We start from the raw sequence: 25,007 nt of genomic DNA on the forward strand, positions 1-25,007 counted from the left end.
TTAATTTATTTATATATTATCTCGAAATATTCGTTGAAAATAATATACCCTTTTGATGATAGGTGTATATTCGTATATATATATATATATTATAAAATTTACGCAATGCGCGATGAAAATGCGCTGTAACCAGCGTTGTTTACGTAATACTTTTTTCGACGTTTCACTCCCGTGGCTCGTCTTCATTGTCGAGAATATTATTTTCAGCTTTTCTTTTCTTTTGTTTTTTCTATCTCTTCTTGAAAAATTCTACTTTTCATCTTACTCTCGCACTCTCGTTGATTAATTCATTATTAAATAATTCAACCGGCTTCTCTGTACATATAATTTTTTTTTTTTTTTAATAATCATAAAGCCTCTCGCAGCTCGTTAAAATCCGTAACAAACCACAAAGAACCCGATTTCACACTCTCTCGAACGACATTGCCTCCGTAACCTAAAAATAGAGCAAGAATATTCGTCAACCAATCGAATGAAATAACATTTTTTCGAAGAAACAAATATTCAAGAGTGTGCTAATGTCTTTTTTCTTTAAAAATCAGACAATCAAAAAGAGTGTAAATCTTAATAATTTTTATCGCAGTATCATGGAAATTTTTTTTTCTTTCTTTACACGTGAAAAGAAGGAAGATTAGATAAAATACAAGAATTTGACAAACCGATAAAGGCGTTTGCAGGCGGACAAGCTTCCATGTCCGTAGCCCCATCCCCAATATGGACGATCGTACCTAAATTATATTTCTCTTTCAATATCCTCAAAGCTTCGGGTTTTCCCCCACTCCTCGAGGTTGGCTCAGTCTCATCAAAGCCGGCAAATTCGCCTGAGAGTCCGAAGAAAAGCGAATCGAAAGAGAAAACACAAAAATAAATGAAATTATAAAATCGTTCGAAAGATTAATTCGAAAATTGTAAGGGAGGATTAAGCACGAATCAGGAAAGCATTCAATCAAAGCGATGAAAAATGTAATTCTTAGCAATTCTTAGATTTCTTTTTTAACGAACCATTGAAAAAAAATTTTAGCCGATTGGCACACACGTTCTCGGCTGGTATGTTCAATTGTGCCGCGACCGGTCCGATCAGGCAACGAAAACCACCGGAAACGAGAAATACTTTTTTGTTTTTTTTGTGCAACTCGTTCACTAATTCCCTGAAATTTTTTTTTCGGTAAGAACGAAACGATGACGATAAAAAATCATGAATGAGTGAAAAAAAGCGGTATTTCAATCCGTTTTTCTTAAAAATAATGTTCATTTTCTGTAGCGAATATTTGGATGTAATTACCTTATTCCAGGTGTTAATTTTGGTGGATGATTTTTAATAAATTCCTTGACTTGTTCGAGACTCGGCTTAATGATATTTAATCTGACCGTGAGCGATTGTTGAAACGTCATGTTTCCTTGCATCGCTTGTTTTGTCCTGTACATAAAAAATACCGAATATTTTCAACGGTACTTCGTAAAAAAAATTTAAGACAAAGCGAAGTATTTTTTTTATTCGATATTTTTTAGAAGCTTCAACTGCCTTTAATTTCTTTATTTTTCCAAATTAACGGACATAAGATTCTGCACATTTTTTCGATGTTCGTTCCGCTTTAACCGTCTCATGTCACATCGTCAAAAATATATTAAATAAAAAATGACATCTCTCTCGAGTCAATATTGACAGAACTGTATTTAATAAATTCGTGCACACAAAAAAGCAGCTGTGCCCGGGCCCATCGCGAATTTGGACTCTGCTTACTCAATTGAAATAATTTTTCATCGCTACTCGAAAAACCAAATAAAATGAACAGTCTTATGTCTTATAAATTACAGACAATTTAATCTATTCGAAACATTCGAATGCTGGATTGACCTCAGTGGTTAATGAAATAACGAAAAAATAATGTTTGAAATTGCAGTTGCTGATTTGACTGCTGTCCAATTTCAATTTGCCAATTAAATCACCTAATTCGCAACTTGTAAATAAATTTAGAAGAGCCGTGAAAACGAAATTAAAAAAAAGTTTTTCGAAATTCCGCCACCGCAAGTTGTAACGGACTTCGGTAAATTTGATAATTGAATCACAATTGAGAACGCACTTGTAAACTAACCCGCGTGGTATATTGAGAATGGGAAATTTTATTTAATACGAAAGTGATTGTTAATATAGTTCTCGTATGTATGAAAGAATCGCCATTCACTTACAGGTCAGCAACCTGATCTCCTTTGCCGCAGAACTTGGCCAACTCGTCGATTCCTTCCTCCTGGATAACCGTAGAATCGACATCGAAAGTTACCGCTTCGGCGGTTCTCCAGGCTGTTTTAACAGCCTCAAGACTCGTCATTTTAGTAGCCGTACTGTGTGTTAGAAATTTTGTGTGGAAAACGAAATAAATGTGGATACGAAAAAAAAATAGAAAAATGTTACTGAACGAAACGAATAAAGTGAAAATTGAATAGAAAATGAATAAAAATGAAAATTCGAATAAGCACGGGACACAGAGTTATAATTCCCAATGTCACGTTAGGACTGACACGCGACTTGACGAATGCTCTCCTCGTTTACTGCTGTCTTGGAAATATAAATGTGGTAGGGGGAGAAACCGCCACTCGTGCTCGCGCGAGACCTACGCTCGCGTACAAGGCGTCCGAAAAGTTCCAAACCGCCCGATTATTTCCAAGAATATGCGTCCGACCAACAGTTTTTGCTGTGCCCACGATGCTAGTTGTATGGTTTTAAGTGAGGCCTTTTGTTTCTTTTTCCGAAATTCCAAAACTTTCCATGCACGGGCAGGGGGGAACGGCTAAACTTTTGCCGTCCGATTGACTTCGCGAGAGCATATCAAACACGTTTTTATAGAAGGTTTCTTTGTCCGCAGTGCCCATTCTCGGAAATAATCAGGTGCGCCCAATTTTTTTTAGTTTTGTAACACCCTGTATACTTTGTATCTGGAGGGGACGAGGAGTTCAAGTATCCAGATTCCGCCGCACTTATTTATCCAATTCTTCTCGCACCATTGTGTCCCATTGCCCTTTATATTTACACATGTTTTACTAGCAGATAAAAATCGCCCACTCGACAACAAGTAATCATTTCTATTCGCGTTATATAATTGCGATTCCACATACAACAAAGAGAGGAGCTTACAGCAGCGATGTATGAGGCTCTTTTACAAAAAATTACAAACCAATATTCAAGGGTTTAACCTTCTATTGCAACTTCGTCCTCAAAAATACATCAAAATGAAAACCGAAGAAACGATACGCGCATGCCTGTGTGACATCCTGACAGCAAACCTGACAATTTAGGCACAACTTCGTTCACATATATTTTCTAATTTTTTTTTTTTTTTAATAAATGGCATTGTGCACCTCTCCATTACTACGCGAGAATATTTAGTCAACGTACCCAAAATAATGACAGTTTGTATTTTGTTTCGCTAAATCGGTAAAACAAGCTACTTGGTATATGCATTTGTTTGCAATGTAAAATCACATACTCGAGGTAATGGACGCATGTGGCCGAATACGTGGCCGAGCGACAGGCCAGTGTACATAATGGCGAAGAATTTATTTTGCACAAATAATTGCTAGCTGTAGAAACTGTACACCGAGTAGTGCGAGTAGATCGAATCTCTGCTTCATTCGAGGGAAGTTTACCGGACACCGTGTATGCATAAGCTTATCCTATCAATGTTGATTCTCGCATGAACGAAAGAATGCCATATAATCCGATAGATCTGTATATTGGCTGTTTTTTGGGCGTGCGCACATTCGCAATTTCAGTTAGACAATCCGTAGAGGCAAGCGGTGAAAAAGTGGGAGAAGAAGTTGGGGATCGTATCAAGAGACTCGGTTTTATTTTCCTTCGTAACAGACGAAAAACACGCTGTTTCCGTGAACGTACAGTGTTCATTCGACACGAAACATTTTTTAAAACCGCAGAGTCGTTAATTGTTCAATGGCGATAAATTTTTTGAAAGGACGTCTCAAGGTCGTTCATCGACATCCATGCAATTTCAAAAGCACACACGTGTCACTTATTCGTTCGAATAAAAAGAATAAAAACATTTCCTTCCGAGCTTCGATACGCTCAATTCAAACTCAAGCATGTTTAATTAATCGATTTCCCAATCATGTTGAACTCTTCGAATATATATATATCAGCGTAAAAAAGGACAAAAAATAACCGTAGATTGTTGATATCTCTTTGCGCACGAGTGTTGTTACAAAATACTTTTAATCTCGAGCGTTCGCAGGGGGTCTCAATAAACCTACGCTTCTATTTTCCATTCCTTTTTTTTTAATCTTTTTTTTTCCATTGAATTCTCTGATAAGGAGCCACGAGATTATCGCCGCGAAGATTCCTCGCAATTTGTAAATCGCGAGTAATTTACACCCGCTCATGTGTGCTTTTGCATTTCGCATGTGTATAATTTTTTTTTTCGAAAAATATTTGCGCGCTTTACTCTGCTCTGACACTTGTTTACCGAAACGATTTTACGTCATCATAATGTCGCGTACAATTATAATGAGAAAAAAAATTTATCGAAGATCATGGATACGCGGCCGAAATTCCGTTCGACCGTCGATTCTCATAATTCCGGAACTTTCAACAGTTTTATAATATTTGGTTTAAATTATATTTCTCTATGGATCAAACACGGAATATCGCGTGATAGTTTTTTGCTTGGTCGATAAGACTGAAGTAGATAACGGCAAAACAAATACCCTAAGACGGCAACGGCAGCAGGGATGAGCTGATATCGCGATATCTTGAAAAAGCTCAGAAATCTCATCTCTGATTAGTATAATGAAATCAATAACACTTCTCAAAATTTAACGAAATACCGAATGCTCTAACAACCCAACAACTGATACGAACGCGAATGTGAATGCGAATCACGTGATTTCTCGAAACACATTTCCATCGATTGTTAGGAAAGAGCCATCTTGGGCCATCTTGTCAATTCGATAGAAACTTGTGCCGAATCGAGCACGCAGATTTCTACAGTACCAAAGGTCAATAAAAAAAATGTTAATTCGAAATTAGCCAACGCATTATTATTGGAGCTTAGTCGACAACCCATCCTAACCTGGAAAACTGATTTTATTGTATAATTACTCGTACGGAAAAGGAGAGAACCTCTTTATTCCATGCAATGTTTCCATCTTCAGCATGATTATAACGTGTGAGGATGAAGGAGAAACTTAGAATGCTGAATCGTTTCGAATGTTTTATCCAAAACTTTTACTTATATATGAATTTTTCACATTGCAATATTTTCCAAAGGTCCCCGTCTATCTTCTATGAAAACAATGATATTCTTTCCAATAAATGATTTTCAATATTGTAGTGGATTCGAAAAACAGAAGTCATGAACCTGACCGGAAGTTGATATTACAACCGAACGGTAATGCCCTCTGTTAGCCACTTCGAAAGGTAACAGAGTTTGCGATTCGAGAAGAAAGTTAGGTTAGACTCTTTTTTCCGGTTACCATAGCCGTGAGGTGCGTTGAATCCGAACTTCGTCAAAGTAATCTTTAAACATCCAAATATCCATTAAAGTTGAAAACCTTATTTAGGCGTTGTTAAAAAGCTCGAACATTAGTGGATCGTTGAATGCTAAAATTTTTTGTAAATAATGCTTTTATTATTGTGTTTACCTCAAGTTAAACACGATGGATTATTCTTCTCGCTCTGTCAACATGTTATCGTGGCAGGGACAGACTTTACACGATTATTGTTCTTGAGTGCTTTTTCTTTTTTATGAGTTATTTTTTTTTATATTTATTTCATATCGGTCGTGAAAGTGATTTAAAAAATATTTAACTTTTTCTCGTAATTCAAACTTCGTTGGAACTTGAGAGCAGGGGGTTAAACTCGTGATTAATCAACTTTGTGCTCCTCTTTTTCTTTCATTGTCCTGAATTATTTTCAGTAATAAAGTCGCATTTTTTCAATTTTTATTCGATTCTTTAAATTTTTGGATCTGTTACTTAGACATAACGTCTCGACAAATGTTTATCGTATGTGTTTTTTTCTGTGCAGTACGCCAAAATGGTGAAGATTATGAAAACAGGAAAAGTCGTGCTGGTCCTTAGTGGCCGGTACGCAGGACGCAAAGCCATTGTTATGCGTAACTTTGACGATGGCACAACGGAAAAGCAGTATGGACATGCTCTTGTCGCAGGCATCGATCGTTATCCTCGCAAAGTTCACAAGCGCATGGGCAAGGGAAAACTTCACAAGCGCTCCAAAATCAAGCCCTTCGTCAAGGTCAGTACATTCAACATTGTCCAAAGGATGCGAAATTTCACATTGCAGTCCCAGCAATCATATTTTCATTTATTAATATAACGGATAAAATAGCCAAAAGAAGCTTATAAAATGAATCATCGAGAGAGAAGGCAAGAGATCTTTTGTGTACTCATTTTTTGAAGTGTTTCTGTATTTTTGAATATTATATTAAATACATCAATTTCCATCGCTTAATTGGTTGAAAATATTGTGGAGAGATTCTACATGAGAATGTCGCAATTATTGCTTCAACCTTGGGAAAGTTTGTTGATTCGAGTAATAAAATTCAGAAAATTACTGAATAAACATTTAAAAATATTTAGATGATTAGAGTCGAGAAAAAATGTTTACCGAGTTTTTGTTGACAGTTTTTTTTAAAAGATGAAAGTATTTGCACGTTTAGTTACATGAATACAACTAAATACAAAATACTTTGTTAATTTTAAATACATTTTCAATGATTCAGATTACTTGGCTCAGTAACAAAGTAACATTTCTATACTTTGATATTGTGGAAAAAAAATTACGGTCAATTCAATTATCCATTCCTATTTTTTCTCTGAAATGTCTGATGAACTTGTGGAATTTTTGCCTGCTTCAATGAATATTCATGATATTATTTGAATATAACATTTCAGATTTTAAACTACAATCACTTGATGCCAACGAGATACACAGTTGATTTGCCACTTGACAAAGTTGCCCCAAAGGATTTGAAAGATCCGATGAAGAGGAAAAAGGTTAGATTCCAGACCCGCGTCAAGCTTGAAGAAAGGTGAGTTCATATTTTGTCTTTAACTTGGAAAAATCATGAAGCACTGAATTTTTTAGAGTCCTTTCTTTAAAAAAAATTGTTTTTTTTTTCTGATTACAGGTACAAATCTGGCAAGAACAAATGGTTCTTCCAGAAGCTCCGTTTCTAAGCGATTTAAATAAAAAATAAACATTAAAACACTGAAAAAAACGAAGACGTGACTACCATTTATTCTGTGTTTTCCTCAATATTTATTAATACCTCCACATAAAAGAAGCTCCATAAATAATAAGCTGACAATTATTGTTTTATCAGTGACAAAGCGAGTGCGTTTCATATTAACTCTAACTGAAGTATTAGTGCGGATGATCATTTGTTCAGTTTTTTTACTCTCTCGTCCAAAGATGCTAAATTGTTGCGTATGGATTCCAAATTCGAGGCAAAACTTTCTTGAACTCCTTTAAGCAAGGCTTTGTTGCTGTCCAGTCCATTGGTTATGTCGGTTTGTAGAAGCTCTAATTGCGCCAGTGATTTTCCGAACTCTGCAGCTAAAATTCAAAAAATCCATATGAAAAAACTTGCTATTTGAAGGATTTTTCGTCAACTCGATGGTTGATTTCTCAACTTCGTTTCTTTATTTAATCATTGATATTTCCCAAAATCCGCAGCATTCAGAGGAAATTTTTGAAACGACCAAAAAATAAATTGCAGTTCTTCTAAATTAGTCTGCAGTTGAAAAGTTTACTTGGTCTTGAAAATATTTAAATCGCACCAATCTCGTGGGTTAACTTGATGACAAAATACTGAGAATTCAGTTCGAATATTTTAATGACTTTTACCTTGCTGATGAATAGAGCTAAGAGCCAACATGCGATTGACCGTTTGAGGTACAATGTCCGAGGAAGCTTCGATTTTTTTCATGATTTCGTACATCTCCACAATTTTTTGTTCTCTTTCCGTGTCTTGTTGAGCAGCCGATTTTTTCTGTGCTAAATTGTCCATTCGATGAGAAAGCGTTGAGAGCCTACTCGTCATTGCCTCGATCTGAGTGCTGTCGAGCAAGGCTGATTTTGCGCACAATTGTTGAACCGCCTCGACGATTCCTTGGGTCTTCAGAGTTTGCGAAAATTTTCCAAGTTTCTCGTTACTCGCGCCTAAAACATTTTCCAATCTAGCGATTCTTTGCTCCACTCCCGCTATCCTTTGAGATTCCTGAAGACGAGCCTTTTCCGGCAAATACATCATCTGATATTTTAATATTCCAGGCTCAGTTTGCGAATTATCCACTTTAGTAGGTTCCGATTCGTCCTCCCTGACTTTCGTCGAACCCGTTTGCTTGAATAACTCTATCTGCGACATCAATTGTCTAAAACAAAATAGAAGTTGGTCGTTCTTGAATTTTTTCAAACAAATTCGATGGTGTTCGATGGTTATTCAAATCATTTCAATCACTTTTTGTTGAGAACTGTCTTTGGAAAAAAAAACTCCAGTGAATGTTAAATAGTTTAACGCGTCTTCACTCACTTCAAGCTGGCACCTTGAGGATCAGCAAGAGTCGCGACCAGATTGCTGCTGAGTGTTTCTTCCAATTTCAGGCAATTTAATTGTTTTCCCATTGTCTCAACCTGGGACAGAAGTTCTGCCACACTTTTTTGTTCTGCCTCATCATTTGTTTTCTCTTTGAGTGTGTTAACTTCTTCGAAAAGTTCTTTCAGCTCAAACTGCAACCTTTCGGATTTTTGAATTGGTGTTTCTTGCTCCCCCTCACCTGGCAACTCCAAGTCTCCGAAACTGTTTTTCAAGAAAACATGATTTTCATAATGACAGCAGAAAAATAATTCCAATTTTTTTTTAAACATCCAATTTAAATAAGAGTAGAGCAAAGTTATGCTAAGAACTCTCATAAAATTGAAAAATCAAATAATTTTTCATGTGAATGAGAATGTATTGTCTATAACTAAAATGGAGTGGCTGAAAAATTACACAGAATTATAGCCGGTTCTTGGTTTTCTTGAAATCCTGTCAGAAAAATCAACACCTTGGCTGAGAACACGCTTTCCTTTGAATTTATTGAAGGCTTCAGTAGCGCTTGTGTGCAAACGTTCAATAGAGTCTGTTTCATCCTGAAAAAAAAAATAATCAAAGGTAAACTATGATTATCATGTTCATCTTTTTGAAAATTTGGTTCTCTACAAATTCTTGAATAATGCACGATCCGATGAAAATGAATTTATCACCTCTGCATAAATTGGAAGCTGTTCAGCTTCTGGCAAGTCCGAAGTCTCATAAACATCAGCCTGGTCGTATGCCTGAAATTGGGATAGTAATTAAAATATTTGAAAGGTAATCGGGTTGATTAAAAAAAATCATATAAATGTAATTATTGATAGAAAATTTTGACTCATCGATTATGAAAGTCAATGGTTGACTACAAATTGACTTCATATTTCCGAATTAATAGTCGTTACGGGTGTAACAGGAATATAATTATTTTATTTATGAATGCTCAATATTTTGAATGGCAGATTCTAAATTTTATAGAATCGTGATACTATCAGATTCTTAAGATCAGTAGCATCTAACGTTTGATTCAGTAAATGAAGTATGATGAAGTCATTTGATGGTTGTGATCGGACAGAAAAATCTGTTTTTACAAGGTTCGAACGTAGAAGTTCAACAATTAAAAAGCAGAGTCTCGAGCAATAAGGTAACCTTAATAATGAACTGTAACCACACCTATGACCAAAAAATAAAGGCACGAGTAATAAAAAAATATAAGCAACACTGTAGCTCGAACACTTACAATTCCCGGTAAATCGGCGTATTTTGGATCAGCCATGTTGATTCGATACTAAAGATTAGATAGAAAATTTTCAAAAAGTCCAATTATTTCATGCAACTGTCAGCGGGAGATTGACATTTACAAAAAAAATGTAAGGAATGTCAGCCATTTTGAAGTTGAGTCACGTGACTATTGGTTCATGAAGAAAAGTGCTTTCTGAACCTCCATGAATTTGGCCGCTGACTCGTTTCAGATTTCTGAAAAATCAAAAAAAACCATCCGTGTAAAGTTTAAGCCGATCATTTTTTCTAAAAATATGAAAAATCAGTTCGCTACATGTTTTATTATGAAAAATAGCAAGGTGGTGGGCATCACACAATAAAAAAATAAATTATTTATAAAGGACTCTCGGAACAAAAGAATAAGGTTACTATGATCTAGAGATTTTCGTGTTAAGAATTCCCTATGGTTCGTAGGAATATAATAATTACAAGGGTGGTAAGCCTGCAGAGCTCCCCTCTTTGTTCCGTTGTACAGCTGATGTGATAACTGTCGTGGGTTACACAGGGAGATCCTCCTCCACCTCTCTGTGCTCTCACTCTCAGCCCGTAAGATAATACGCGACAAGTTACAGTCAGTCTGTTTGACACAGGCAACGATCGAAGGATTCTGCTATTGTTTTAAAAACGGCATTCTCCTAGGTTGACGTTGAAAATTCGTTTTATTCAGATTTTCGTCGAGCAGCGCGAATTTGTATGTGCAAGAGAAAGAGAAACCGAGACGGAAGCTAGAGAAACACGGGAAGTGAAAGAACAATAGAAGTATTGGCATTAACAGTGCGACGCGTGTATGAGATTGCGCGTGTGTTTTAAAATCCAAAAATAATTTCCCAAAACTTTCGACCCAGTGAACACGTTAAACGCATACAGAAGCGATGTATGTTGGCTGAGAGCGTTTTGCACGGTTATTTTACGTTTTTTTTTCCATTTTTTGTTCTTTCGTCTCCCCTCCTGTCCTTCAATCTATATACGTGACTCCCACTGAGTGGGTTGCGTGCGCGCGTGCTGTATCCGTGTTACAGGAGCTTATACGTGCCATTCATATACCAATGCGAATCGTCGATAAACTCGAGGCCTCTCTCTCTTTTTCTCCCTCCTAAAAACGAGAGGTATCGTAGAAGAAATTTGACAAAGAATTCATCAAAAAACATTACACCAAGAGTAAATACCCTAATTACAAGACTTGACCGATTATTGCCGATGGATAATTAATGCGCGGGCGCAGGTAGAGAGAAATTGAACCCAAACGAGGTTAGGGACGGGACAATTACGGGAGGATTGGTATAATAAAAATTGTGGTCGTCCGGAAATTCGTGCTCAGTGTGGCGGGACATTTTTTTGCATCTTTTCAATCCCAATTTACATATTTATATCTATGTAAATATAAATTTATATTTCTAAGGATTAATAATAATTACACATAATAAATAATATAAAGTTGGTGCTGTACGTTGGGCATGGTATACCTGACGAGTTCTTGGGGTATGGGAGAGACTGAACCTCGGTGCTACAGCACAAATACAATAACATCGTCATCCTCAACGTCGTCAGCAACGACCGCTACATTTCTACAGGATCATGACGAAGAGGTCGCCCTACACCCCCTCAACAATCAGGTACGTAAAAACAAAATAAAGGTTTTTTCTTATTCTTCCTTTTTATTTGGTTATTGAAGTAGTTCGACCGTTCTATGACTAGTCAAGTTCACAACTGCTTTATGTTGATTAAATTCAACTCAAAATTATTTATAAAATTAATAAACACTTACATGGAGAAAAATTTTATCATAAGAATATAATAAAATGCTTTGAGAATATCATAAAAGATAAAATTTATATTTGATTAGTTAATGATTGAATCGGTACCGGTGACACTTTAAATATACACATAACCTAGGGAACATTTTTGTTGTGCGAAAGAAAGTTTATATCGGTGTAATGGCACCGAGAAAAAATAATGGTCAATTAATTTAAAAAGAGCGAAGTTTCTAGACGAATGAAAGTACGTGAGTCAGTCTCAAAAATAAATTTAATGAAATTTCCGTGATTCCCGAATTCGCCCGAAGTTCGATCAGCTGTTACCAGCAGTTCAACGTAATGACTGACATCCGTTATCGACATGTCAAAAACTTAAGTTTTTTCATGTTTTCTTTCTTAAAAGCCCCGTAAGGTAATGTTTTTTTTTTCTTTTTTAAGAAACGAAATCTGTGATAGATTTTCTTCACCATATAATGACGCTGAAGTTTCCAACGTTGGAGTCCAACGAAATGATCGAAAAAAACTCTCCAATAATTCCAGTAATTCCTCCTATTTTGTTCCCTGCCAAATTTGCGATTCGTAGTTTCGCAAGTTGCACCAACGATTCGTGAAATAAAAAATTGGTGAATTAAAAACGTTTTTTTCGTTCATTTCGTTGAACTCCAACGTTGGAAACTTCAGCGTCGTCACCATATAAACTTTTCCGAAGCTCGAATACCGTGCAATTTTTCACAACTAATATTATTGTAAGCTCTCCCATAAGGTACCGTGTTGAAAACTCAAAATTGTAAGTGAATCAATTTCAAAGCTAGAGTTTTTCCGAATTTTCAAAACTTCTGGAAGTAATTCATTTTTCGGGTAAAATTCATTGTTTATTTTAAAGTGTTTGTCGTAAAAAGGAATATTAGGGGAAAAAGTGTCAAACACTGTTAGTAAAATCATTGAAACGCAGCTGTTCCCTATTTTCATTCTTCACCAAGCTGTCATTTTGACGGGACGAATGAACGTTGTTGTTTTCCGAATTAATTCAGCCCCGCAATGGTCGTGTTTCAAGAACCAATCGGAATCCCGGAAAAGCGATGACAATGAACAGCTAATCCACGCGTCACAACCTTACTTTATAATAATAATAATAATGAAAAAAAGGATCCGTTGGTATATCGCAACCGTGAGTGCGAGAGCGATAGTTGCAAATTTCGAAATCGAAATTCTTTGACACAGTTTGACCGATTAAAAAAAGGCTCTGTCAGTCGATTTTTGCCATCGTTCTGCGTAGCCTGACAGAGCCTTTTTTTAATCGATCAAACTGTGCCAGAGAATATCGATTTCGAAAATTCCAAGTGAGGTTACCGACTGATCCATCCTCTTGAGAGGGACCTTTTCTAACGTAACCCATAAATACACTTTCTCTTGTTTACGAAATACCGTCATAAATTTTTCTCTAACTCAAAAACAAAATAGTGATGTTTTGATTGGGAAAACTAGTGATGAAACTGTTGATACTTGACGACATGTGACGAGTTGAGTTGAATGAGAAGTGTCGAATTTTAGAAACTCGTATCCAATGTCAACTTAATGTAGAAAACTTTTTTGCTAAATCATTACGCATTGTTACAAAATTTTGTGTTTATTTCCTAAGAGTTGCAGAATTCAGTGTTTTCTCTTTTTGTATTCAAATCTTTGACAAACAATTATTGTTTTCCATACGTCGATAGAGCTGAGTCAATGCTCCAACGATTTACAGCTGTAATGACGCAATGGCGGGTGAAAAAACAACGCTCTTTATTTTTATTCCATTAACAAGATTTATTGATATTCAAATTTGCTCAACCATCCTCCCTCCACTTTGTTTTTAATCGAAAATTCTGGAAGCTTGTAATTGTGGCGCTGCAATAAGGTTCGGCAAAACTTTATTTAACAAAAAAATTCTATGAAATTTCAAGCGTACATGCACGTAGAATTTTAACCATTTTTGTACAGTGCTCAGTTCATTTGACAAATTTTATTCGCCGAAACGTTTTCAACGGATGAACAAACATGGAAAAAAATATATTTTTTTACATTCCAATAATTTAGATTGCCATACCACGAATTCTTCCTTACAACAATTTTCAATGGTAGTCCTTGCAATAATTCTCACGATTTATGAGTGATTGTGATTATTTTCGCGGTGATAAAATGGAGATAAATTTTTCCAGAAGACGTGTCGAGATTTCCTTGCTCTTTATTTCAGCAAGAGTTGTTTCTTGGTCTTTTGAAAGGCTGGGTCATTCTTTGTTTCCTCGGAAGTTCTTTGTGTTGGAAATTTTCTTGCAATAGAAATTCGGCGTTCCTGACTCATTGGAAATTCCCTCAGCCAATGCGGAGTTCTGCACGGATTACCAAAACGTGTAATATAATAAATGGCTGGCAGCATGGCTAATTTATGCGACGAGGAATTGAGAAGAAAAGAACAATAATTCATGCGAGATTTAAAAATTCCTATCATCAATATTTTTGTGATGATTTTTGAGATCTATAAATGACTCTGGTTCCGTTGAAACGGTAGAATCTTGAATTCCTGAAAAGACAGAGCGTTGTTGGCTAGGAAAGTAGACAAATGACAGTAATTAATTCGAAGGTATTCCGCTCGGGTTTTTCTCAAGGTAATTTTTTATCGTTTTCGAAACATTTTTTATGATTTGGTTAAAAAATTATTCGTCATTGTAGAATCAGTCTCTTCTTATTGTTAGCATTCTGGAGAGAATAGCCCCTTTGTCCTCCAGTTGTGCCTGTGGCCCAGCATCTGTAAAGCGTTACTTTTCTCTCTTGACCTAGATTTTTATTTTAAGTACAAGATTCACAGCACAATCGCATCTTAATGTTTGGTCTTTCGGCTCCAGGAGAATTCTTTTGTTTCATTCCCCCGCTCTTCCTCTTTCTCCAAATCTCGATTCTCACGAATTTCTTTTTGATTTAATATTTACTCGTTCTGTTTGCAATGTCAAACAGTGAAAAAAGCAGCTCCATACTCCCTCACGATTTACGGTGCCACGTGCCAGAAAATACGAATCGAAACATTTTTCTCAAACGTAAACACACTCCAACTGATTTTTTTAGCGCTCCTCCCCCTTTCGGAGCATGCTTTTTCACAATTTCATAAATATTTTTGTAACCCAAATATATATTGAAAAATTTTGTCCCCCTGCCCCAATTTTCTCGAGCGTTCTTCGTCTCGGGGCGCATTTCGTTCGTAAATATTTTTCGGGATATCGAGCGAATACCTTAAATCACCTTTTTTTAACAATCATTTTTCTCGCAACTGTTTGAACTAATGCTTAATTGAAACATTGCCAGGTTGGCGGTCACACGAGGCTGTTACTCCTCAATCAGAACACAATCTGCAAGCCACTGAACCGCAGAGAGCTCGACTTTTACAGAAACATTCCGCAGGATATACAAATGTTTGTTCCACAGTTTAAAGGTAAGAATTATTCAAAAAAATATTCAAAAAAAAAGTACGAGACAACAGAAAAAAAAACGATAAAAAAAAACGTGTTCGCTCTGTTTGTTTACACCTGCGGTCGTTCTTTGTCAAACGAAACGAGACAACGACACGAATCTCTATGTTTGATAAACCGAAGGTTTATTTTTATTCGTCTCATGGCAAGAATTTCTCAAGGAGATTTTCCCACTCTATCAGCGAAACATTGAACGCCCTTTGATTTTTTTTTTACATTTACGAGATTATTGTCGATAAGATTCTCCAAATAATCGTTTAACAGGCCTTATCTTTGCTTAATCGTTCGTCGACGATCACGATAAAAAACGTTTTGTCTACAAATCGAAGAATGAGGAAAAAAATTTATTTCGTAATATCGCGATCGGATATATTCGAAATTTCGCTCGCTGTTGGTCTTTAAATTCGCAGAAATGTATACGAGCCGCTCCACTCGAAAAGGCTATTAATCGTTACTTTGCTCGAGTTCCTAGAAATTTGAGGCTAACGCCGTTAATTTGTTGTATTTTTAAAATCGTTTGTTCTCAACATTTGTAAAATATTCGAGTTGAAAAATAAACTACTTCGTAAAAAAAAAATGTGCTGCTCGACAGGCGAATGATACTTTTCCAATCGTCCAATTAATTATAACTCGCATATTAAATTAGTGACGAATTCTTTCACACGAGAGCCTCTCGTTACGCAATAAACGACCTAACTCGTGAAAGAGATCACAAAGTGATGACGCGATGTATATTTCGTGCTCTCGTGTATTTGTCAAAGCCAGATAACTGGAAATTTCCAAGTCAATGCTCGTTTTATAAATTTCTTGTGTAGCTTTAATCTGTATTCCGAGTGTAAACTTCATTTATTTAACATTTGAAATCGATAAGAAATAAAAAAAATGATTAAAAAAAAATAATAAAAAAAAAACTAAACAAATAAAGACCTGATTTAGTGCAGTATTCATTTTTATTTGACTTCGGATTTATTGCATTTGAATTCCGAAGTTTCATCCTTGCCCTCGGAAATAAATTCCATCGAGCGAGAGAGAGAGAGAAAGAGAGAAAAAGAAAGAAAGTGTGTGTGTCTGTGTGTGTATGTGTGTGTGAGAGAAAGAGAGAGAGAGTGACTCGCAAAACATTTATGAAAAGAATTGTTGTGCTGGAAAGACAAAAAAAATGAAGAAAAAATGTGTTCATAATAGAAGAGTATGATTGATAAATTTGAACGAAGCTGGTAAGTATAAATTGCTCATTTTTTTTTTTTTTAATTTTATATTTCATTTTTTTGCTCATTTTATTTTCGAATGGCATTTCGATGCACGTCGACGAGTCATTTTCATTTCCGTGGACAAATATTCGGAGTGGAAAGTTTTGGCTATCCAGAGTTGTATCTCATGATGATTATTTTTTTTTATGCTGTGATTATTATTATTATTATTATTTTAGGCCGTTCTTGTCGAGCTTCTGGATTTATAATCTGATGAACTTGGTCACAACTTGGCGTCCTGTTAAATTATCACGTCGTGCCCTTGTGGCTCGCGACGTCAAACCCGCCTCAATCAAAACCTCACGAGTTACGCATTTCCCTCTCCCCATCCTTATTACCCCCCGGGTCGTTGAACAAAATTGTAAATTATCGAACCACGAATTTCTACTCGATTGTGAGTGAAGATTCGAATTGATCGAACGCGGAATTGTTTGCGCGTGATCTTCGAGAGGAATTGTATGACGTCAGTGCAACTTAAAGTTGATGACTAAGTGTCTCGACAAAAATAAGAATAAAATTCAACTGTCACGAAGCTAAACGGCAGTGAATATTTCAATTTTGTACCTGCGAAGACAACAATAATAATCATAATAATAATTATTAGTCAAATGATACAATAAAATAAATAAATAAATCGTGGAAAACACGAAAAAACCGATTTTTATTAGATTAAAGAAAATGCCAGCCCAAGCAAATGAGAAATTGTCTTAAGCCGAGAGTATAAATTTCAAAAAACGGTGTTTCCCACGATCGTAGATCCCTTTTCCGAGCGATGAACACTCAGTTATTTCTCGTGTATACAAATTGATCTTGAAATCGAAAGATTCGATTGTAGCAATTTCCGAGTGACAAAATATGCTCTCAGGTATAAAAAAACAGCACCAATAACTCGTAACTTTGGCGTACGAATGTAGTGGTAAAAGGAATACATTGATTGACGGTAAATGCTGATGTTTCAGGTGTAATCCAAGCGTCGAGTAGCGGAGGAGAGATGACCTTGGACAAGCGTTACAGTCCGAGTTTTCGGGATGCAGAGAGTTCGTCACATCAGCAGCAGGTTCCAGTAACGAAAGGCTCGACGAAACGTAAACGCGACGATGTGCTCAGGTAATTTAATTGACAATGGAACTTTGAGGTGATGAAAAGTAGTGTAGATAAAAGAATGTATTGAACAAGAAGACAAGAAATCATCCAATCTCACATTTCCATTGTGTGTGCGCGTGTGTTTGTTTCTTCTTTTTTTTTTGGATTTCTCATTTTTTATTTGATTTTTTTAATGAATTGAATGGAGAATATTGTGAAAAAAAAAACAAACAAAACAAAACAAAATGCATTGAGATTTCGTCGTGGAATACGATGAATTCTGTGTGAGTTCAGGATTTAACATCAACTTCCAGTAGGGCAACGATTAGAGTACTCTACCGACCATCTTCCTTGGGGGCCCTTGAAAAATGTGCTCGTTACACACGTGTTCGGGGGTTGGGCCCTTCGACCGAGTCGTGTATGGTCGCCCCCACAGACCAGTGTGCTGAGAATGGCGAATAAATCCTGCTGCAATAAACGCAAAGGGCCGTACCTTTGGTACAAAAAACATAATTGCATTCTAAAATAGTATTCTTATCGCGTTATTTTATTCAACATTTTATATTTTTCATTCTTCACTCGTATATTCTTTATCATGTATATTTGTTACATTTCAATGTTTTTATATTCTGTTGCCTCTGTTGTGCGAAAAATACATCACTTTCACAAACTCTTAGTCGTTACGATTATTCGATTTTATTGGCCGGATCAATTGCGAGCAAATGTTTCGTTGTGAAATTATGATTTAATGAGTTAATAAATTTATAGGGATATTGCATTTCAGATCCGTTCTCTCTCTCTCTCTCTCTCTCTCTCTCTCTCTCTCTCTCTCTCTCGCCTGCGAAGCTATAAATTTTGTTAGCATTTTAGGAGTATTCGTCTTTTTATTTTTCCTACGTAATTTATACTTCTTGATAGAGAATAAAAAAAAACGCTATTTAATATCCATCCGACGAAGGTAATGTGATTTTCTTTATTTTATTTATCGTTCTTCATTCTTTTTCCCGGCCAATAGAATATAATCGATGCTTTGTATCGACATTCAATCATTTCGATAACACCCGTTTTGTATTACCGAACGACGGAAGTTTATTCTATTTTAAGAAAACCGATACGTTTATTACTCTATTTTATATCTATAATTTTCATTATTTTTTTTTTGCTGCTCTTTTATCTACGAACTCTCGTATTTTCACGCTCAAATAAACCATTACAAAAAGGAATATACACATGGGTACATGTATACATGCATATCGGAATAATAATAATATAATAAAAAATGAAACGGTGAATGCGTAGCTAACAAAGGAGAAGTTTTTGTTATCATAAAATGAGTATATATATTTATTTTTTTTCCTTTTGGTGAGAAAAATTTCAATGTCACTATAATTTTTCTTGATATTCACTTTTTCAGAATGAAAATTCACCGTAAAAACAGTACGGTGGATGTTTTGAAGCCGGGAACGCATTTGGACAGTGGCTCGAATAAACAATGTATCCTTTTTCATTATTTTATTGAAAATAAATGATTTTTCGTTTGGGATAAATATTCTCATGATTTGCTGACTTCATTGAATTACAGGTATTACGTCAATTTGAAAAAATAGTCAATAAAAGTTATTGCAACCCTTTGGTTAGTTGGGGACAGTGATTAAGGTAACTCCTGTACTGCATCCTAGTCAAATGAGTGCTAAATTTTCAAAACGCTTTTAGACCAAGTTTAACGTACCGATTAAATGTATTGTTAGTGGATTTGTATTACAGCATATCTTATTAAGATGTAAAAATATTAAAAACGCCAGTTTTCCAAAACCATCGACTGATAAATGCAAATTTCCACGCTGACACATTTTCACTGGTATTTTTCAAACAATTATCTGCGTTTTTTCATCGATTTTATTGCAACAAGTCTCATTTTGTTCGTCAACCGGTCCTCTATGAATCCACCACGTAGTTGTTTTTTTAACTCGATCGTTTCACCGTTGCAGCTAATTGTTCATTAAGTGAAAAAACTTTTTCATTCATAATTTCTGAAGGAATGAGTTTTCAAGGAAAATCTACGTGGTGAATTCGTACAGGATCAGTTGAGGAACAAAATGAGACATGGTGCAATAAAATCGGTTGAAAAATACAGATGATTCTTTGAAAAATACCTGTGAAAATGTGTCATCATGGAAATTTGTATCTATCAGTTAATAGTTTTGCAAAACTATCATTTTAAATGTCTTTTCACGTTAATAAAATATGCTTGAATACATATCTACTAACAATAAGTTTAATCGGTACGTTAAACTTGGTCTAAAAGCGTTTTGAAAATTTAGCACTCATTTGACTAGAACGCAGTACAGGAGTTGCTTTAAACTTGAATTCACCGTGTGAAGACTATGAAGTAGAGTCAAACGAATTCGGACAGCGAAGAAAAATGGACAGGGAAGTAATAGGAAATTGGACAACTTCTTAACTCTGTGAAAAAAAAAATAGATTTTTTATTGTTAGAGAACATCACGTCACGTTACACGCATCCGTGCATCTTGGACCTTAAAATGGGTACGAGACAGCACGGAGACGATGCATCGGCTGAGAAAAGAAGTAAACAAATAGCTAAATGCGCTGCAAGCACTTCAGCTTCATTGGGTGTTAGACTCTGTGGGATGCAGGTAAAGCAAATTTATTTCTATTGATAGATTTTCCTGTTATAAACACAACGAATTATCTTCTGCGAATGGAAATAAATGGATAAATAATTTGTTGAATTTCTTCGTAATCAACAGGTTTATCAATCCGACACGGACCATTATGTAAAAAGAGACAAATACTGGGGTCGTGAGCTGAACGAGGAAGGTTTCAAATCTGCGCTTTATCGTTTTTTTCACAATGGATACTGTTTGAGAACATTAGCGATACAAAGAGTGATAACACGATTAGAGAGCCTGAGACGAGCGATCGAGAGACAGAGCAGTTATCGTTTTTATTCCTGGTAAGTTGACCAGAATCCTCTTTGCCCCTGGAAAAAGAAAGAATGAAAAAGAATAAGGAGAAAGCCAAAGAAAAAGTGAGAGAGAGAGATGAAAATTTTTCGTCATTTGGCGCCCCCTTAACATAAAATTCGTACGAAAGCACACAGTAGACCACACATTATGAACCGACGCGAGCAAGCACCTAGGAAATTATTACTCTAATAATTCATCAATGCGGAAGGACTCGCCGGGCCTCGAGGTCATCATCCTCTTTTATCACGGTCAAGTCAACTATCATCTAAAACCTTTTCTTTTTTTTTATAACCAAAAATTCAACCATAAGCATTTAATGAATTTTCGTATTAAAGAAGAAAAAATTTCGAAAGACGTCTTTCTAATATAATTATTCTCGTGGTCGTGAAAAAACCAATATTTCAGCTCTCTTCTCGTCGTTTACGAGGGTTATCAAATCGAGGATTATACATCGAGTACACGAAGTCCATTAGCCAGTCACGCCGTCGAGGAGGAATCGAACGATGTCAGTTTCATGGAAAATATGCCGCACGAGGATGACGACGATGAGGACGTCGACGTCGACGACGAGGTCGGGGACGTTGATAATCATCCCCATTCGTGCTACTGCGAGCCCGGACGTTCAAATCCGTGCAGTAATTCCTCTAGCTACAATTTGCTTTCGGAACACGAAGAAGTTAACCAATCCACTCTTCATCGAGTGTTTGGTGAAGCGGCCGCTCGTGGTGCTAAACACGCTACCGGTTTTTATCCGATAAGCGAAGAAACCGTTTTCATGGACCCACCTACGGATCTCTTGAAAGCCGCGGTTGTACAAAATTCACCCTCTTATGAAAATTGGATCGGTTCGTCTTACAGCAGCGCGACGAGCAATACAAACAGTACGCACGGAAGTAGCAGCACCAGCAGCAATTCCAGCAACGATGACTTTTGCTGCCGTGGACAATTGACCATTGCTAATTCCGACGACACTAGCTCCGATCTCGACATTGGCACCAAATGCACCCTTAAACGTACTCGACCTTCGAGAACGCGGGATTTTCGTATCTACGAAAATACCGAAAGACATAAAAACAGCGATGAGGATTCCACCAGCATTTCCAAAAGATTACGCGTTAAAAGTGAATTACCTCTCAAGGACACACAAAACGATCCACAAGTCGATGTTAGAATGATCGACTTTGCTCACACCACCTTCGGCCACTCCACCAATTCTTCCAACTTTAATCCCAATTCGACCACGGTACATCACGGACCCGATTGCGGATTTCTCACTGGTCTCGACAGCCTCAAACGACTTCTCATGGAGATTCTCGCTGAAGGTTAAGATACATTGAGAAAACAGGCTTTTTTTCATCTCAAAGGGTTTCTCTTTTTATTTCTTATTATTTTCTTTTCCACATTTTTCTTGATTTTATTTTATTTTAAAGGGGGATTTGTTCGCATTGTTACTTTTTGGTCGTTCGCTGGTCGAATTGAAAGTAAAAACGCGTTACTATGCTTGTCTCATTATCGTGGTATAACAGTAATTTTCATCGAAATTGATTTTCCACCGAGACAAGATCATGTTTCAAATTTTCAATATCCAATTCATATATTTTCATCTGCGCTGAACGTTTTTTTTTTTATCTATCATGATTCAATCATACATTGATATTTTTTACTATAGCAATGCGCAAATTTTTTTCGTCGCAGAGCAATATTCATAACAGCCCTCTGTAGTTGGTGCAACTTGGAAGTCACACATATGCCAATATATATTTTTTATAACCATGATGAAACTTCGGGCCACAGAGGGTTAAATTAGAGCAATTATATTTTGTCCAAAAATTTTAGACTGTCATATATTGATCTACATAAAGAATCGTAATTGATGGAAAATAAAATTAAATCTCCGGGCTCTATTTTGACCAGAAAATAACAATTGCAGTTTCTTTCGGCATGCAAGACAGCAGGGAAAGAAATTGTTCATTGAAAAAAAAAAAGAAAAAAAATTGACGAGAATATTGGAGCAAAGGAAAAAGAACGACAACCATAAACTCATTTATTTTAGGGACACGCGGAACACCGCGAAGATTTACGTCGCGAAACACGATCGGTTACATTGACGAGGAGATTCGGAACTCGAGGAAACTTCCTCGTGACGTGTGAAAATGTCCCTGTGAACGAAAAAGATCGAAACGAAAGCAAAAAAGATGCGAAAATCTGTGAGGATGTACTTGGATTGTAAACTTTAAAGACACACGCGCGCGCGCGCGCACACACACACACACACACACACACACACACACACACACACACCCAGATACACACAAACGCGCGCGCTGGCTTTACGAAAAAAAAACACCCTATTCTGAGTGAAATTCTTTCGAGACTGTCCTTCGAGACTTTAAGACGAAGAATGCAGGGGAAAATAAAAATTAATTGACGTTTCGCTACTACGAAACGTTTGTATATATGAATAGTTTATTCGAGGAAAAAAAAAAATTATATTTGAAGCAAATAATAGGTATTACATAGCGATAAATCGTTGCCTTTAAAACACGATTTAAAAGTAATATTCTTTCGGCTAGTTTGCCAGCTGTTTGTTTTTTTTCTGTGCGAAAGATGTAAGGTGAACAAACTGGCCAAGAAGAATTCGCGAAAACTTTTTCGTTCCTTGCGCGGTTAATTTCAACTCTGATACTCGGTGGCCGAATATTTTTTTTTCTCTGCCCTCTCGAGCGCCACACGCCAATGAGTATCGAAACCATCACGTGATTCATGTGTGTTTATAGGTGCAAGAGAATTCTAAATGATAAATTATTAATCAGAAAAACAATGATAGATAGAAGAACAATAACAACGTAAGGGGAAAAAATCGTTATTGACCACTTTTGTCGCCCACGTGCGAAATATTTTATTGTTAGAAGGTTCACGGTTTTACTGTTCCAATAGCACGGAGTAGAGCCCGTTGAACAAGGGGGGGGGGGGGGAGGAGGAGGAGGAGGCCAACCGGCCAACCAAAACCGGCCATTCCTAATTGAAACAAAAAATCTTTTAAAATATTTGATGAGCAAAATGTGACGAAGGGAATGAAATTCAACGGGTAATAATTATGTGCAGTTTTTTTAGATTATTTTTTCCGGACTATCTTTTTTCCCAATATTCAACTTCGCGTGATTGTCACCTTTTGGATGATTTTTTCAGATTTTAATTTTATCCGTTTCTATTTTCACAAATAATCAGAATTATAAAGGGTTTCCGATTTCCCTGCAAATTCCACAAGCCCAACCGAAATATCCTTGATGATGAAGGGGAAGTAAAATAAAAAATAGCAATTATAAAACACCCGTGAGACCGAAAAAGAGTAAAGATTAGAACGTCTCATATTTTGCTCGGATAGCTAAGGACCGAGAGTCTTTCTTAACTTTCTGTACAAACATTAACAGCTGATTTTCTTCTCGTTGAAAAATAAAAATAAAAAAAATATAAATACAAACTATATTCTCAAAAGAAGAACGAGGAAAAGGTCAGCTTTCAGTGTTTGTCGATTAAATATAATTCAAATGTAAATAGTGTAAAGTTGAAAGTTAGATAAGAAAAGAAGGGTTTAAAATATATATATATACATATATATTAATAACGTAATTGTAAATTGGTAAGCTGACGAATGAGAGAAGTGAATTTTTTCGTAGCTTTAGAAGCAGAATACTTTTGTGAATTTCTCTCGTTCGCCGATCGATTGTCCCGTACATTTCAGATTTGAAACCTCGCCTGCATTCATGAGAGTATGAAAAAGAAAGCAAGCGATTATATATGTATAGATATATATTGGTGAGCAAGGTATTTGAGAGGGAAAGCAATACGCCATGCTGAAATGAGCATTGAAATATGAATGGAACAAAAACAAAATTAGCAAACAATTACGCTGTTGATTTGGGCTAAAGAAACGAATGCCCAATATCGTGCTTTCTGCGAACACCACGTGCCAGGAATCAGCACCTTTCGAATGGCAAAAAAATCAAAGTTCAAAATTATTTTTGTTTATTCGCTGTGAAAACCAAAACTATAAATTGTATTAATTAGAAATAATGTTAATGATCGTGTATATAATGATTTTTTTCTTTCTAGCAGAACAAAATGTTACTTTAGGATTGAATTTTTCGTTAAAAACATCTATTTATTTATATTGTATTGATTTCGTTGGATTTAATTCAACGTCAGTGTTGTTTTTTTTGTTTGTTTCGGAATAAGCTCGGATGAATGTTTATTCGAATCGTGCCAATGTTTCTGGTTCGCGCAGGTGTTGGCGATAAAACAAATATTGTTCGGTGAACAAAAAACTCGCTCTGACTTTTATTTCATAGTTGTATATACGTATAGATATGTGTATAGATTACTAATGATGTGAAGCATCAAAGAGAAGAAGAATACTGGGTGCTGCATCCACGTGTATTCCGCTGTACTCCATGTAAAAATAAAAAACAAATTTAATTGTTTCATTGTCCGTATTATACAAGCTACAATAAAAGATCGAAAAATTTTATAAAACTTTTGTCCGTGTTGT

General features: G+C 36.0%; 4 protein-coding genes across 5 annotated transcripts; 2 read left to right on the forward strand and 2 right to left on the reverse strand.

Moving 5' to 3' along the window:
* Positions 1 to 282: 282 nt before the first annotated feature.
* Positions 283 to 4,850, reverse strand: aay (phosphoserine phosphatase). Its single transcript, XM_043416536.1, has 6 exons — positions 4,714 to 4,850; positions 2,188 to 2,340; positions 1,283 to 1,417; positions 1,003 to 1,148; positions 660 to 821; positions 283 to 436 (listed from the first exon to the last, which is right to left on the reverse strand). The coding sequence occupies exons 1-6, from the start codon at positions 4,779 to 4,781 to the stop codon at positions 348 to 350; spliced, it is 753 nt and encodes a 250-aa protein (XP_043272471.1). The 5' UTR covers positions 4,782 to 4,850; the 3' UTR covers positions 283 to 347.
* Positions 4,851 to 5,468: 618 nt separating this feature from the next.
* On the forward strand, positions 5,469 to 7,251 carry RpL27 (ribosomal protein L27). 2 transcript variants are annotated; one of them, XM_043416559.1, is made up of 4 exons: positions 5,469 to 5,519; positions 6,035 to 6,262; positions 6,922 to 7,058; positions 7,158 to 7,251. In XM_043416559.1, the coding sequence occupies exons 2-4, from the start codon at positions 6,044 to 6,046 to the stop codon at positions 7,204 to 7,206; spliced, it is 405 nt and encodes a 134-aa protein (XP_043272494.1). In that variant the 5' UTR covers positions 5,469 to 5,519; positions 6,035 to 6,043; the 3' UTR covers positions 7,207 to 7,251. The 2 variants fall into 2 exon arrangements, with proteins under 2 accessions (XP_043272494.1, XP_043272493.1); XM_043416558.1 differs by lacking the exon at positions 5,469 to 5,519 and adding an exon at positions 5,591 to 5,620.
* A 13-nt stretch (positions 7,252 to 7,264) lies between these two features.
* On the reverse strand, positions 7,265 to 9,999 carry DCTN2-p50 (dynactin subunit 2). Its single transcript, XM_043416556.1, has 6 exons — positions 9,841 to 9,999; positions 9,275 to 9,346; positions 9,021 to 9,160; positions 8,562 to 8,828; positions 7,877 to 8,403; positions 7,265 to 7,585 (listed from the first exon to the last, which is right to left on the reverse strand). Exons 1-6 carry the CDS (start codon positions 9,874 to 9,876, stop codon positions 7,407 to 7,409), a joined length of 1,221 nt encoding a protein of 406 aa, XP_043272491.1. The 5' UTR covers positions 9,877 to 9,999; the 3' UTR covers positions 7,265 to 7,406.
* A 366-nt stretch (positions 10,000 to 10,365) lies between these two features.
* Ip6k (Inositol hexakisphosphate kinase) lies at positions 10,366 to 24,991 on the forward strand. Its single transcript, XM_043416544.1, has 8 exons — positions 10,366 to 11,494; positions 14,972 to 15,098; positions 17,345 to 17,492; positions 18,883 to 18,962; positions 19,950 to 20,125; positions 20,240 to 20,445; positions 20,864 to 21,780; positions 22,512 to 24,991. Exons 1-8 carry the CDS (start codon positions 11,336 to 11,338, stop codon positions 22,607 to 22,609), a joined length of 1,911 nt encoding a protein of 636 aa, XP_043272479.1. The 5' UTR covers positions 10,366 to 11,335; the 3' UTR covers positions 22,610 to 24,991.
* Positions 24,992 to 25,007: the final 16 nt, after the last annotated feature.

This window comes from Venturia canescens, chromosome 4, assembly GCF_019457755.1.
Source record: "Venturia canescens isolate UGA chromosome 4, ASM1945775v1, whole genome shotgun sequence".
In the NCBI taxonomy this organism is placed as follows: domain Eukaryota; kingdom Metazoa; phylum Arthropoda; class Insecta; order Hymenoptera; family Ichneumonidae; genus Venturia; species Venturia canescens.

Excerpts from the sequence above, each read along its gene's own strand:
- aay (XM_043416536.1), bottom strand. The coding sequence starts at position 4,781 with ATGAGATTTCTGAGCTTTTTCAAGATATCGCGATATCAGCTCATCCCT. Across the intron at positions 1,149-1,282 it reads AAATTAACACCTGGAATAAG|GGAATTAGTGAACGAGTTGC; the intron begins GTAATTACATCC and ends AAAAAATTTCAG. Across the intron at positions 437-659 it reads GCCTGCAAACGCCTTTATCG|GTTACGGAGGCAATGTCGTT; the intron begins GTTTGTCAAATT and ends CTCTATTTTTAG.
- RpL27 (XM_043416558.1), top strand. Across the intron at positions 6,263-6,921 it reads AAATCAAGCCCTTCGTCAAG|ATTTTAAACTACAATCACTT; the intron begins GTCAGTACATTC and ends ATAACATTTCAG. Across the intron at positions 7,059-7,157 it reads CGCGTCAAGCTTGAAGAAAG|GTACAAATCTGGCAAGAACA; the intron begins GTGAGTTCATAT and ends TTCTGATTACAG.
- DCTN2-p50 (XM_043416556.1), bottom strand. The coding sequence starts at position 9,876 with ATGGCTGATCCAAAATACGCCGATTTACCGGGAATT. Across the intron at positions 9,347-9,840 it reads ACGCCGATTTACCGGGAATT|GCATACGACCAGGCTGATGT; the intron begins GTAAGTGTTCGA and ends TCCCAATTTCAG. Across the intron at positions 8,404-8,561 it reads CCTCAAGGTGCCAGCTTGAA|ACAATTGATGTCGCAGATAG; the intron begins GTGAGTGAAGAC and ends ATTTTGTTTTAG.
- Ip6k (XM_043416544.1), top strand. The coding sequence starts at position 11,336 with ATGGTATACCTGACGAGTTCTTGGGGTATGGGAGAGACTGAACCTCGG. Across the intron at positions 18,963-19,949 it reads CAGTGGCTCGAATAAACAAT|ATTTTTTATTGTTAGAGAAC; the intron begins GTATCCTTTTTC and ends AAAAAAAAATAG. Across the intron at positions 20,126-20,239 it reads TTAGACTCTGTGGGATGCAG|GTTTATCAATCCGACACGGA; the intron begins GTAAAGCAAATT and ends CGTAATCAACAG.